Below are 16,036 nucleotides of genomic sequence, written 5' to 3' on the forward strand. Positions count from 1 at the left end.
CCTATGGGTCCTTATAGTTTCACGCTCTGGAAATTAGAGAGAGGGCTAGGGGCGGGGCTTAAGGGTTACTAGAGGCATATCCTGAGTTTTTGTGGTTTTTACTTTGGTAGGGATTTTCTTTCTTGAAACGATTGCCCATTTTTTTTTATCTGGCTCTCATCCTGTCTCTGAAAAAAAAAACGATTGAGGAGGATTGCTAATCCCTTTCCAAAACGTTGCTGCATTCCCCGGGGGTAATTTGTTTTTTTAAGTTTTCCGTGCTGGAAACAACCCAAACATTTCAGCGACCAGTCAGCCACCCATCAGCTCAGGGCAGTTTGATCATCCCTTCATAATTGGGGTTAGCTCGCCCCTCCCCCTTCTCCCCATCGAAACAGACTTGCAGTTGCCTTTGTGTTTTTTTTTTTTCATAAATTCCAAGAAGCATTTTTGGGTCCTCCACAAATCTGACGTCCTGAGCTCCGGGAAACAAAAGACATCGTCGTGCGTCGGTTTCCATGTGGGAGCGTTGGTTTCTATGGGGAGTTAGGTATTTACATCCGGCCGCGCGATGCGTGTTGGCCTGAGAATGCACACACAACGAACGTGTGCTGTGTACAGGTGTACGAACTATACGCACAAAATTGCATTAATCAAAATGGCCTCGATGGGAACGTGTGATGTGTTTGATACAGCGCCCGGTTTACTTCAACACACGAGCCATGTCTGGCCGATTCACTCCGTCAGAATACAACAGTTACACGAAAGGTAATTCTTTTAAAAATACCTTTAATTATGTGTTCTCTACACAACGGATGTTATCGTCTGCGTGTTGAAATTGAACGCAGTAAATTTGTCTTGGTAGGCCCTTGGATCGTGACAAATGTTGTGACTGCTAATGCTGGTTGTGTACGCAAAATACATGTACGCAATCATTATATTTGTTTCCGTCATGTCCGTAAAACTCGTTTAAACGTCTTGGGATGTCAGTCTACAGCTACAAAAAGTCAGAATGTGAAAATATTTCCCAAATGAACATCATAAAACATAAAAAAGGACAGGAACAGACCATGCAGACATGACAGAAACATCGAAATTTAATCATAGACTCTGGTATCATGCTGGAGGCCTATATTAATCATTGTTTTCAATCAATCAGTCATGACAGCTATAAAGTGGCAGTACTGCAATGTGTGCTGGACCTGATTGGTGTGTCTGCATGATCGCGTGATCCCTCTGTGCGATGGGCCGATCCTGGATGAAGTCTCCAACATAACTTCCCTTTTTTTGAAACAATCTTTCACAACCGTGAATCACAAAGAAAAAATCAAAAAGGCAATTGGCTGATACTGTGATAGCAGAATTATCAATAAGTTGTGACTTGACTGACTGTGCAAAAACTGGGCGATAACGCCTAGTGACTGATTGTGCCCAGTATGTACATTAAGCCTAGACCCAGCGTCACTAGGCCTACTACTAGTCTCACCTGTATCCAAGGCGTACTTGCGGCAGGTGTCTTCGCTTATTCACCGTCTGACTCTCCATCTCTGGAGGGATAAAGGGAGTATGATACCATGGAGCTCTGTGGTGATTGTAAAATTGTTTCAAGCTGTGTGTGCACTTGCAGTTGCACGGAGTGTGATATTCTGGAGAGTTTTTATTTACATGTATAAAGTACCGGTATGTTTTTTGGAAGTGTACATTTACTATATGGTTTAGCTGTTTTTGCATAATGGTATAAAGTTGTCATGGTGGCCACATTGTACATCACTATCAAAAATTTACTGATATTTACAATTAGGTGATTACCATAAGGCCATTTCCAAAATAGGCAGAAACATAGATCCACATAGCTAGCTCTAGATAATTGGTTTTGGATGCAGTCTAATATACAGGAATTTCCAGCTGTATACCAAGCGACTGTGTACGTCATGCATGTGGTCCATGGGCAGATCCTGGAAATTTTCCAGGGAGGGGTGGGGTTGTAGTTGGTCAAGCCCTCCAGATTTTTTTATGTCTTGAGTGTGTCATCAGTTTTATTATTACCATAAGTACACAAATTCACACCTCTCAACCCCCCCAAAAAAATTAGTCCAGGTTTACTGAGGGGAGGGGGTATTTTTTCCCTAATGAAGCAATTCATGCACACTCTTTCCCATCAAGACAATTTGTGTATGATGAGATACTCCAGAATGTAAATCTAGCGCCCATTTTTTTAAAAACCTGGTAGCTAGATTTAAAACTTGGTCGAATTTTTGTAAAACTTGGTGGACTGCAATTAAGGTTACATGTACTTCTGTGAATTCTGTGAAGTACCGGTACATATACACTTGAATGCATCCTTCATATAGGCCCTGCACTCATATCACTTTGTGCACATTCATATGAAAACTTTTTGTGCCTTCTATTCATTCAAAATTGCTACATGTACATGTACTTGAGTGATTGGAAGCCAGACCCTCGTATTACGCTGATCATTATGTTCGGGAACTTACCAGTTTACGTCACTATGGTGCAGTACCATGCAAAGTTTCACTTGTTTTCTTTTGTGTGTGTGCACTTTCTGAAGATATCTATAACCTTGCAAAAACTTTCAGGCATATCTCTGTATATATGTATATGTGTAAATTTATTTTTCCCAGATGACTCTTAAATGCTTCCTAGTTTGAGATACAGAAAAAAAATGATGCAAAGAATCAATTGAAAAGAAACAAGACAAACAAGAGCTATTCAAGTCAGACACTTTTATTTAAAGATCATCCTCTGAAATATTAGCTAATCCCCACTGGACTGCCAACCCATACAGTTAATGCCATTGATTGGTAATTTCTCTGATTCACAGCCCACACAACTCGCTCTATTCTTGCTGCTACAGGCTGTTTGTGTGCGACCACCGTGTGTTATTAGCAAGTCAATGAGAATCTGTTGTGTGTGCGTTGGCAACCAGCCACTCTTCACAGAGTGCCTCATAGCAGCGGTGACCAGGCTGGCCCAATGTCAGCTAACAGCAACGCAGCTGATGAGCCGAGTCAGTCGGCGCCTGGCTCCGCTGCTAGTGGGACCAGCCAGCAACGCTCTGCCTGGGTTGAAGATGAAAAACAAGCCCTGTGCATGGAGGACAGTGCTCCAGACGACCAGAGGAAGAGGAAACGGCATAAATTAAGACACAAGACTGAGGTAGCTCCAGAGACTGGGGAGTTGGAGCGGGCTACCTCGCCTTCGACGGGCGAGATCAACAGAACGATGCCACCGGGGGGCATGACTAAAAAAGGTCATCACCAGCCGAGGCCCGGGAGTGCGGCGTCCAGTAAGAGTCGGCGGTCGGCCTGGGACGCAACGGAGGCCAAGGAGAACGATGCGGGCTCGCCGATGCCGCCGCAGCAGTCACCGGAGGAGAAGAGCTCGGCAAAGAAGCGACCAGGCAAGATCGCAGCTGAGATGGGGAAGAATGGGGATGTGCAAGTGCGCTCCGTGGAACTGCAAGAAGTGAACGGCAGCCGGGGGACGCGAGATCGGGACGAGACGCGGCGAGGCTCCTCCTGCGTGGAATCCATCAAGGGCATTTCCAAGGTGTTCCAGTCCAAGAAATTCAAGTCGCCTCAGCTGGAGAGGCTATACCAGCGCTACTTTTTCAGCCTGAACAAGAGCTCCTTGTTCAATCTCTTAGCGCTGATTGTGATTATCCTCATTGTTATGATCATCTTTTACTATGTCCCGGGCTTAACTTTACCCGTGACAGGTGTGTTATTGGGAGTGCTAATTGTCCTCTTCGTGGTTATGTGTGCCCTGTGCAACCGCAGTGCTTTTACTCAGTGCCAGCTTAGCGCCATTTGTTACACCGTCATTGTTTCGTTAGCAGCTGTGATCGTCATTGACGTTTTGGACGCGCCCCTACGGTCCGCCTCCAAAGGGGTGTGGACGACACTTTTCTTCATTTACATGGTGTACACACTCTTACCCATCAGGATGCGACTAGCCGTCCTGAGTGGGTGCTCGTTTGCCGCCATCCACACAGTTTGTGCAGTTGCCAAGAATCACTCCGATGTATTTCTGTGGAAACAGGTGAGTAATGTTGCTCTGGTAACTGATGAAATTACTGAGCAGTTTTTGAAGTGATGCTCTGATAAGACACAGAATTCTACAAAAGCACCTGTATTTATTTTGTGTAATGCTGGATAACCGGGATAAAGATGTACATGTGCCAGTTGATAAAGAGAAGATGTGAATAGTCTTCCGAAAAACAATCCTCATTTCCAAAATTTCCAACTTGTAGATGTATACATACACTGTACATCAGAGACATGGTCAGAAGGACTATCCATTTTCCAGATTTCCTCCAGTTGAACTTGTTTCTTGTCCAGTATTGCATTTCTGTAGAATTTTTCTTATTAGGTCTGAGAAAGGAAATTCAACCTGCAGAAACTTGACATAGAAATTTTTGTACAGCTAGGGGTCTACATGTAGACCAGAATGCTAAGGATAGTATGATGTGTTGAGTTCAAGATCTGCAATATATGCAAACCGTATACAGTTTAAAATTGTAAGACTTGCAACTCTTTCATCACTGAGTTTAAATGCGATACATGTACATGTATGTTTCAATATCTCCATGTCTCAATACATGTACATGTATCCTTTCCTTTCCCGACTATGGTACAAAGAGTACAATGCAGTTGCTTGCATGTGCACACATGCACATACAGGTATGCTAACGTTCATGATTTGGAACATGAAGGCAACATTTCCTGGTATTACATGTAGTCAGATTTGCTTCTTAGTTCTCACTAGTCAAAAGGTAAAAATTATCATTTCTATAAAACAGATGGTTGCTGGACATGTGAACAAGTGTCTGTTTACATGTATATTGATTGTTTTCCCTCTGTATCTACCCGTAGCATTAATGCCAGACTAATAAATGAAGGCATATATTATTAAGATCCAATCTCTTGTTCACGTCATGACTGCATCAGTTAACAGCATTAGCCGTTATTAAAAGGCTGCACCTACATGTAGGTTGGAGATGAGTCTACTTTCAGTAATTGGATAATGCACTTATTTACTTCATCTCTAGAAGCTCCCACAGTCATTGTGGTATATTATACGCCAGATGCAGAACCATTCAAAAGAGTGAAACTAGGGGCCAGATGCATTAGAGTGAAAATTGCTCAGAAGTTGGATTGAAATAGTTTGAAATCCTACCAGTGGAAACTCTAGTGTAAGCCCAATCCATTTGATTTGTTAATTGAATTTCACCGAATTCATTGTGTCCCTAATTTCAACCGGAAAGGGGGAATTTTCACTTGAGTGGGATGAACTTTCAACCTGGAAGTTAGAGAGTGAACACACTGGTGTACACGTGCACTTACATGTACATGTATTTTTTAACAAACACACGCACAGTTTCAATATGTGCACAAATGTGTACACATACATGCATACTTCCAAGTTTTTCAGATGAGATTTTATAATCTGTAGCACGTACGCATGATGAGTGCATGAACATTGTAAATATTAATCCATATAAATCAAATACAGAGTGAACCGCTGTGAGCCGATTCTGAGCACATTGCTGATAACTAGACAAAAGCCAACAGTTTGATGGAATTCATTGAGCCATTTTGCACATCCACAGCACCGTGCCGGTGATTTTGGATCTGATCTTCTTTCAGTGTGAAGTCAGGAGTTGCGCGAGCGCAATATTACGGGTACATGTAGTTAAATGAAATTTTCATTTAGACTACACAAAGACTTCCAAAGATTATGAGGCCCTTGCGAGCAGCATCGGGGAGGGGGGGATGGAAGAACAGATTTGAGTGGCTTGTGCACTTGGAGTGGACAGATGAAACATGTTGCCAATTTACATGTAGCTGTTTCACTGTACATGGCCTACATGTACAATAGTAGCAATATAGCATCATTTATCAGCATGAGACTGCCGTTCTGGATTTCATTTTGTGACATACACGTAAATTTATGTATTTAAAGCTTGAAGTTAAGATGTAAGCCTGTAGTAAAGCTTTCAAAATGTTTGCTTTGCTTCAAAGTGGAACACTACTAAGTTCAATTAATCATATGCAGTGCCATGTTTTTTGTCTTATAAACGAAATTGCTTGAGTTGCCAAGATGCAAGAATGCGAAGAGCCAGTACTTACTATGTGCACCTAACCTGAAAGTCAAATCAAGCTGGCAACTTCCTTTATAAATGACACACCATTTCAGTGCCCTGGCTTACACTAGCTAACCTCCTTGGAACAACATCAGTACATACATGTAGAAGTTTATTCAATTGAGCGTGCATTACTGCTGGAGTGGTACTGTATGCATCAGTCATGTCAGTGTGTTGCCAACAACTCCAAACTTTCACCAAGTACATGTACATGTATTTTATCAAATGGATTGCACTGGTACATCCTGTGACGCAACCTTTGATGTGAAAGCCATCAATATCCTGATGCTCTTGATTTATGACTGGGGATAAAACAAAAGAAAATAAATTGTTCAAAATGTGGGGTAGGCCTATATAAGGAATGGACGGCTGTTAAGAAGCATTCGCACAGGTTGTCTCCTACAGTGTGCTGCTTGATGATGTACATGTATGTACATGTAGTTGACCAAACCTTGAAAGAAATCTTTATGGACATAGCCCTGTTGAAGAAGAGACAAGTCTTGAAGGACCGGTGGTGGCAGGAAATGAGGAACTTCAAAGCTGTGCTTAGAGGGATGAAGTTTCCATCATCATAGCTCTGCAGATACTTCAGTTAGGATACTGAAAAAGATAAAGGGATGGGTGTATATGTGAAAAGGAAAAAAAAAGGCAATTTTTTTTACCTGCAGTGGCATAAATGCACTGCTGGTAATGCAGGATTACTAAGCAAATGCTATGAAGCATTAAAAGGCTAAATGTCGATAGTCTTGTCATTGTGCGGTTGAAGCATGTGTGCACATATACCGGTAGGTTCCTGGAAAATACTTGTAAATTGTATACATGTACACCATACATTCACTGTACAGTGTACATGCAATATGGCAATTTCCTCTTTTCAAATTCCCCATACTCTACTCCTTAACATTCTTGATTCAGTTATGGAAATGTTAACATTTTTGCTGGGTTGGATTATTACATGTACAAGTACATGTACATTATAAGATCCTCTTGCCTTTCTGCCTTTCTTGCCCTGTGTACACTGCAAAAGTTTCAGTAACAACTCCTAGTTCAGGGTAGTAAGTCATCCTTGGTGTTTATGTTTCCTTTCTGAGAACAAGCCACTCACTCAAATTTATGTATAAACTATCAAAGGGCAAACTTGTGTAGGTTTGAGGGCTCTCTCCCTCAGAACTGTGTACATGGATGAAATCTGTTTGCTCCGTATTCTTTTCCTCACCTCCTTATTTCTCTGTGCAAAGCTTTCAGATAAATAGGAAGGTTGCTCGAGTTAATTGTGAGACTTGCTTGTCCGGCCTCTGAATCAATACTACTTACTGTAGCCCTGTGAGCAGCTTAGCACTACACCATGGTGACAGGGTAAATGCAAACTTGGCAACATCTTAAAGGGGTTTTTGCATGGCTTTGCATGTGAAAAACTTTTAAGTGTCCGAAATCTTGTAAAGCGTGCCCTCTGAATAACGTTTTAGTTTTGAGATCCAGCAGATTAGGAATTCAACAATTTATTGAGTTTTATATACCATTTCCTTTGGCTGGTGTCGCAGAGAATTGTCACAGAATTCTTAAGTGTTAGTGCTGCACATAAGACTATGAAATAAATGTATACATTTTAGGAAAACTGATGTATCAAAATGCCATATTTTCTGTACCATGGCTGTTTTTCAGTAAAACAATTTTTCAGAATTTGTAACCACTGGCCAGCAAAAAATTAACTCCCTAGTCTCAGTCTTAACATTATTATCTGCGGTCCTTATAAAAAACAGAGCCTTTCGTTATACAAATAATTAACAATGTACACTTTGTTTAACAAAAAAGGAGTTTTTAGTACATTTCACTGCTACATGTACCCTGTGGCAAATGTTTCAATTAATTGCTATGTTCTGAGCTCATATCTTTTTTATGAATTCCAGGAATTTTGTGCTTTGAGAGACAGAAAAAAATTGCATACTACAAGGTATCCACATTAACAACATACATGTTACACGTGCTGTCATTTATGTACATGTATAGTGTATTTATCATAACACATGTCATAGGCTCTAGGAGTAGAGAGCCCCAAGGGATCATACCAGTACATGGCTTAATCTGTCAATTGTTCAAAGCTTGTAGGCTGTGCACTGGAGCAGAAACTGATCTCCTCAAGGATGTGATCAATTGCTTAATAACATTGTCCTGGGACCAGACATGATAGCTGCCTAATTTGTATGGGTGAACAGTTGGTTGCCTAGGCTACACACAACAATACACTTGCCAGCGGTAAATCAGGGGCTGTTTTCTTGTTAGTGTCAAAAACCTGTCTGGATTTTGACAGGGCAACCGCATGGTTGGGCAGGGAGGATTTTTGTGTAGGATGGAAAGGGGAGATGAGTTTTGAAGACCTGTATGCAATTTTCATTTTTTTGGGGGGGGGAGGGGATTATACACGTACATGTATGAAGGAGGGATAGGAAACTTACCTACTGTGCATACAATGTGAATACTGAATGTAGAATAAACACTGCATTTAATGGGAAATGCACATGTACCATAATCGTCTGGAGGCCAGGCAGGTGGGCTGTGCCAGATGGGTTGAGGGTTGGCATTGTTTTAACCCTTTGATAGGTACAGGTACACTTACAAGAACAACTTTGGAGGATAGAAATGGTTAATGTACTTAGGTACATTTTTGTAAGCAGCAGGAGTTAGATGGTTGAGGATTTTTGTTTGGTTTGTGTTCATCTGTTCCAAAACCAATATACGTACACACCATGGATTTTAAAGTCAAGACAGCCAAATTCAATTTCACTTGTTTTGTTACTCATTGTACAATGTACATACTGTTCGCCGTGCTCAACAACTACATGGATACCCGAGCCCTTTCAAAATCAAGACATCAAAATTGAATTTGCCCGGCTTCCTGTTTATTTTTGTGCGAAGTTAGTTTGTGATGTGTCCAAATTGATTACATGTAGATAGAGTCAGGGACTAAAGAGACAGATATGTACATACGTGTACATGTACTGTATACACGTACATGAAAAACAGAGAGCAACACACTGTACCTTTTGTAGAAGCCGGTAATGATCCATGTAGAAGATTCAATATGGACATCAGTGTGTTAGTTTTTGTCTGTAGTGATGAATACTCTACATGTAAATGTAGCTTTTTGCTTCTTTAAAATGAAAGAAAAAAGTGTGCGTCATGATCTCTTTAAAGTTATCTGCTACTTGCATATATCAGACACCTAGAAATAAAAGATCCGTCCTTGTAAACAGGATGCTGTTAAGTTGGTGAAGATTTTATTGTTTTTTGGCCCGGAGGATCTGTAACAATCTGTGGTAACACCTGAGGCTGCATTTTCAGACCTGAAATTTAAGTGCAATATATATAAGTGGAGAGCCAGTTGTCGCCATTAGTTTGGTCTCATTTGTGGGGGGGGGGAGCCGACAGCCAGCCTGAGCCCCCAGCGGCGATGTCAATCAGCACAGGTGCCAGAAGTTAAGGAGCAAGAGTGGCAGCGGCCAGCGGGCAGGCTGCATGAAAGATGCAGCCACAAGTTTAAATGTACATGTACATACATGTACACTTGTAAATGCACTACTTTTTTCACTTAAATTCTGGCATGCAGGTACATGGATTGTTGCAGTTTAGCAAACTTGTACATAAGCATACACTACACATGTGTATGTATACACAAACATAAAATAACTTGTAATTACTGGTAATGAAATTAAATTTGCTTCTTTGTAAGTTGAGGTAAAAGACATCCCAAGATTTCTGGATCCATACATATTTGAGATACAAAATCTGAAGCAGGAGTTCTGTTTAGGATCATTGAAGGATACTCTTCAAAGACAAGCTTAATTAAGCACTCTGAGAAATGATCGCATACAACATTCAGTCATTTGTACTTGTGCCAAACTGGTTGCTTCTGCTCTTGGAGAGTGTGTGCCCTTCCACTTGCATCATACAGCTATGCTTTCATACCGAGGACACACATTTAAACCTGCTTTTACATGTAATATCACACTCACACTGTGGCACAAATTTTTAAAATTTTGAAGTTTCAAAGGCAGAATACAAGAGAGAACAGATCAAATGACTGAAACTGCATAAATGGAATTGCACCTGTTCCAATCACAATCTATGTACATGCATGCCCGTAGGCTGGGGGGAGGTCGAGGGGTTCGAACGAACCCCTCCCCCCGCTCGCTTCTGAGTTCTGCTTGTTGGTGGTCTTTTTTGTTTGTGTGTACTGAATATTTTAAATATACCATAATATTGGCCGTACAAGCCACTGCTTATACGTTGATTCTCAAGCTCAATTTGACCACGATTCTGCATATTAATGAGTCAATCTCCAGTCATATGTACTGTCGAGAAGTTCCGGCAAATGTCCACATTTCAGGTGTTTCAAAGGGTTTGAAATCAATGTATTTTTGTTAAGTTTATTCAATATTGAAAACTACAGTGTACAAGTCTTACATGCAACCTTTGCAACTTTTAAATGCTATTTTTGTGATGGGCCTTTGAATAAAAACGTGTTCACAGTGCCAAAAGTTCCACTTTTGGGTTTGACCAACCCCCACCAAGTCTCTTGTCAGGCTACGAGCCTGACATGTATGATAAAAAAGTGCTGATTTCTAGAGTAAACCTGTTGTATTGGCGTCTATACAATCTATGCACACATACTGTACATGTACATGTTTCCAGTAAAAGTACATGTATCTCAGTGAGAATTAAACAAAATTTGACGAGGACTTCCTCAATTTTCTGGTAAACTACACAAGCTGGCAAAGCTGCTGAGCTTTAAGTAGCCCTTAATTTCATCAAACAATTAATTAGGCTTTGGAACAGGATTGTCATATTGGAGTACCTGAAAAGAACAAAAGTGCACTATGTGAAAAAAAAAACCCTCAGTCAACTTCCGTTCAAAAGCACTGTACTTGGACTAATGCGAGGACAAACATATAGCAAATTCCTGCATTTTGGCACATTTCGTGTAACTGCAAACATCCTTATTAGTCAGTGGGACATTTATTACATACAACGAGCGACTCGAGAGTGAAGTGCAGCCTGTAGTAGTCGCTTCCGATAATTTGGTAATGTATCTCCTGTCTGTGATTGGTCACATCACCAGACTTCATCCAGCAGCCCGATGGTTATTTCAGACCCTAATCAAAATGATAAAAGTGGACTGTATCCTTTCTACTGTTTTTAGGCTATTTAAATTGAGAAAGTACCTACATGTCATTGCAATTAAATGTCGATCTATTTACTCAAATTGGCCACCATTTCAAATTGATGTAGGGTCTCGTAGAAGAGGCCTTGGGCCTTGGGAATGTTGAATATTCAACTCCCAGCACAAACTCCCAGATGTGGGAAGAGGGAAGGGGAGGTTGGGGGATGGCATATGGGGTAGTAAAAAAGGGAAAGGGGGTAATCCGCCCTGAGCATGAAGTGCACCCCCAAGTGGCAAAGTAAATACAGATGGTTGTAAGTTTTCCAAGTGGGTTCTTGTACGCATTCTATATAGGGCTGTGCTGATTTTGTATAGATGGTTTGTTCATCAACAATCTGCTGCTCGGTGCGACCGAATATTCAGATATTTGATCAAATTGAAAGTGCGACCGAATATTTGGATATTCGATCAAATTGAAGGTCGAATATTCGAATAGTGAATTATTCAAATTGACTCAGCCCTAGTGTTCTGCATGTACGCAAAGACCATACATTAAGGAATAAATTTGAAATGTGTACTCAGCGTGCTCCCCATCAAACGCGCCACTGATCTCCATTATGAACGCGCGCCTATGTGGTAAGTACACGCCCTCTTTTGTTCTGCTCGGAGCTGATAAAGTGCCAACTCTGGTGATGCAAACACTGTGGTTTAGTGGTAGAATTCATCCATACTTTACAGTAAAAATCTCTGCCACCAGACCATGACCCACGCTCTTGAGCCAAGACACCGGAGATGCTGCATCGCCCACGATCAACATCCCGGAGACAGAATCAGAGCAGAGGAGACTGGGGGAACTTGTGATGTGTCCCCTAATGGGAAAAGGTTGGGCTCCCTCCGGCCAAATGCTGCATTTATATCAGGAGAATGGCTGGTAAATTGCCTCCTCGCTCCAGGGCTATTAGAGTTGATAAGACCCTGGCGTCCCGGCTACATCATCTAAATTAAAAATAGGAAGGGGGGGAGAACCAAGGGAGAGAAACTGAAGGTTTTCATCAGTTCAGATTGGGTAGATCCAATGTCTGAATGCAGCACAGTCAACTTGAACTGAGGCTGGGGCTGATATACAACATTGTCACTATACCGGTAAATCACGTGTGCTGTACTTCTTGTTCATGTAAATAAATTTATTTACTGCTAGTGAATTTGTGCAGGTCCAAAAAATATTCCCAAGTTGGACTTAGTATCACTTTAACCTATAAATTACTTAGATATCAGTGTTTCCGTCAAGAATTTCTTAAAGCGTAGTGGGTCTGGGTCAGGAAAAGGCTGGGGGGTGTGTGTTCCGCTCAGCTTTGGCTCCCAGATTGCAAATGAACATGGAAATTCTCATTAACATAAAAGCAACAGTTGTCATTACAGCCCATACCTGCTCATACCTAGAGCCAGCACTTACCCTTCCCATTGTTGCTGACCTCCAGCCACTCGTATGTCTTCATCCAGTCAGGATCTGTTCCGGTCGTTCGCTTTTTGGAATGCTGTCCTAAGTCTACAGAGGCCGACTTTGCACAGAGGCTGGCTAGTCATCCTTTTGACTTCTTCCATCAATACTTTCATCGTTTTCTCCCGAAACTTTTTGCCTTTTTGCCGGGAAAAACGAGGTGATTAGACGTGACATCTTTGACTTTGCGAAAAGTTTAAGCACGCACACACAAGCAACACTTTTTACAATATGCATCGTTGGTATACTGCAGCGGATATAGTATATTGTCTGGCACCAACAACATTTAGACTTCATCCAAGTCGGTAGACCGTCATGAAAAAAAAAGAAAAGATTAGGCCGATTGTACTTTGCATGAAATTGAGCGTGAAGCATGATGCGAAGCGAATTTGTCCGTGTAACACAAGAAGACCTGTTACGTGTCTATTGTTTACATTACAAAATTCGCTCTTTTTTGCTCTTCCAAAAGAACTACACGCCATGTACAGTTAATGTACATGTCCATGCATGTGTGTCCAGCTGGCCGCCCGTACTGCGCGGCCGTCAGTTACAGCGTCGTGTTTGGATCACTAAATATTTTTGTAGCAAGTGTTAAAAGGTTACTTAATGGCAACATTTTAAGCGTAGCGCTCAATTTTAAAGCGTAGCGGTAAAAAATAATCTAATAGCGTAGTGGCAATTACGCTATAATGCTTTGGGGGAAACACTGGATATGTAATACAAAACTGCTGCAAACTGCTTGCTGACTACAATGACCTAAAATACAAATCACAAAATATGGAGGGCCTGACGTTTCGATCCTAGCAGAATCTTTCTCAAAGGCAAAATGACAAGTGGACAGGACAAACAAGCAAACAGAGAATCAACCAAGCATGGATGAATGCAAGAGGACAAAAGGAAAGGTCAAGAAAGCTGCAGACTGGATAAAGGGGACTGCATGAAAGGCATGGTTGAACAACAAAGGAATGTAAGGTGGGAAGAGATGAACTAGACTCAAAGGGGGTGGTTATAATCTGTAGACAAAAGAGAGGGAAAGAAAAGAGTGTTAATTAGTAGTTTCCCTCTTGGATGTTCAGCCCATGGGGGTTGTATGGTGTGGAGGCGTTTGATCCAAAGCTTCTCCCTGTTGAAGTGAACAGCATCTTTATGGAACCCAAGTGATTCTATGCCCAGTAAGATCATGTCAGACGTATGTAGAATGTTTAGGAAGGTTGAAGTGGTGGCCTACAGGGGTATCTAGTCGTTTGGTGTTGACCGTAGATCTGTGGCCATAGAAACGCTTCTTGAGAGTGTTCTTAGTCTCTCCAACATACTATAAATTACTTGTGAAATGCATTTAGTCATCTCAGGTCAGGCAGTCTCGAGTTTGCTACTCACTTTTGAATGAATTCGTACAAAAGGCATTTTCTTTAAGTTTGTTCTTCGCCCCGTCACTCGTGACTTCGGTATTAGAATAAAAACTGTGCCTCGACTAGAACAAGTACTTGACTGGACCAGGCTAGACTAGAGGACTAGGCTAGAGCAGTGTTCACACCCCAACCAAAGCCGTTCCGTTGCCTTGTCTCATCTGTTGCCCTGAGTTCTCATTCCTGCAGCAATAAAGGGAAGTTGCCCCATGCTTATAGTGCAGCAGCTCCCATTGCAAGATGAAGGCATTTCCATTTCAGCATCGTTAAACTGACTCATTAAGGCCAAAGGCTACAGTAAGTATGGCACATCCACACAAAGTTATAGGTACATTATTGCTTTAGTATACATGTACATGAACAGCCCTGTCAATTGCGTGAAACTCAAATTGAAAGAAACAGAAAAAAAAAGCTATTCTGACATTTGAACAAAGTTCAAATACACCTGTGCTTTCCTTGGGTATATAGCCCCCAGGACAAACACAGTTCTATGACCACTAGCAATCAGCGTGTGTGTGACCATAGAACAAAGAACATACTGTGCTAGGCTTAAGGTGAGTTTTGAGCTCCAGCGACATTAAAATAAAAAAAAAAATCAATAGCAGCTCCATTCAAATGCAGCTGTCATGTCCATCCTGATATTTTTTTCCCGTCTTTCTCTTTACGAGGTGAAGCACTTTTAGTTAGCTTTCATCATACGCATCTCGGGTTATTTTCGATATCTCATGTTTTTTTTCAATAAAAATTATGGGAAGAGCAACCTCGACGTGACTGCATTGCATTAAGGGGCAGGTCACGCACTTGTAAGGACATTTACTCCGGGAGAGACACTTGACCTTTTCAGGTGCGGAGCCAGAGTATAGACCATTAGCTGAGCTGAAGAAGCAAGTGCTTTATCTCTTCTTGATGAGAAAAAAAAGGGGAAAACAAAGATAGTGAAATATCATTAATTTTGCCTTTGATGAGTCAGTAGTAATGTACCACTAGCGGGCATCTGGAATTTCTGATAGTGTGGGTTACATTGTACACGTATTGTGAATGTATGTGTGCAGGTATCTCCTTCTTATGGGGGAACAGGTTGAAGTACAGTGTAGGTGTAATGAGCTTTATGTGTGAACATATTGAACAGACACCAACATTCTGATAGCAAACAAACTGGTTGGAAATGTGACAGTATTTCAGTAATAAACTGATACTTATCCGTACATGCTTCTGAGATGTGACACATGTACATTGTATGTGTAGCAGTGTAGGGTACATGTATACTGTGCATACGGTACTTCTCTGCATCAATCAAGCGAAACATGTACTGGTACATGTGACAAAAATTTACTTGAAGTAAAAAGTATTGCAAGATTTGCAGTGTATTCATTGGTTCCCTCTCTCTGTACAGTAATTGCCACCATTTTTCACAAAGGCACCAATGTGTGACTGTCTCGGTGTTTGATTTTGGCCCGACTATGTGCTGAATTTGGCTTGTGACACTGTGTGATCTTAAGACCTTGTGGGAGTTGAACCTGTCACCTCTTGCTTGCCTGCGCAGTTGTCTTGGCCACTTAAGCCAGGAGTTTGTAGAGATATCAGCCGATGTCTATTTGAATGCACACTGAGAAGGTTGTGCAGTCAGTAATTATAAATCAAGAGATTATTGCAGGGGAGGGGTTGGGGGAGTAAGCTTTAATGTTTAGTTTGGCCCTGAATTTATTGTGGCAATTAGGAATTTGTGGCCTCTACATAGACAGATGAGCTGAGTAGGTCCTAAGCTGGTGGAATGCAAGTTATACAAACATAAAAACATGTCTCAAAAGAGGAGAATAAAGGGCACAAGG

General features: G+C 41.4%; 1 protein-coding gene across 3 annotated transcripts in view; it reads left to right on the plus strand.

Moving 5' to 3' along the window:
• Window positions 1–522: 522 nt before the first annotated feature.
• LOC110979349 (adenylate cyclase type 5-like) overlaps window positions 523–16,036 on the plus strand; it is a 102,068-nt gene continuing 86,554 nt past the window's right edge. Inside the window, exons 1-2 of one of the 3 annotated variants that reach the window (XM_022235067.2) lie at window positions 523–747; window positions 2,822–4,041. In XM_022235067.2, coding sequence (XP_022090759.1) covers window positions 2,974–4,041 — 1,068 coding nt within the window. In that variant the 5' untranslated portion in view covers window positions 523–747; window positions 2,822–2,973. The remainder of the gene's footprint in view (window positions 748–2,821; window positions 4,042–16,036) is intronic. The other 2 variants (XM_022235066.2, XM_087147846.1) reach the window with 2 other exon arrangements.

This window comes from Acanthaster planci, linkage group LG17, assembly GCF_054643075.1.
Source record: "Acanthaster planci isolate LZ-2023a linkage group LG17, COTS_SCS, whole genome shotgun sequence".
NCBI lineage: Eukaryota > Metazoa > Echinodermata > Asteroidea > Valvatida > Acanthasteridae > Acanthaster > Acanthaster planci.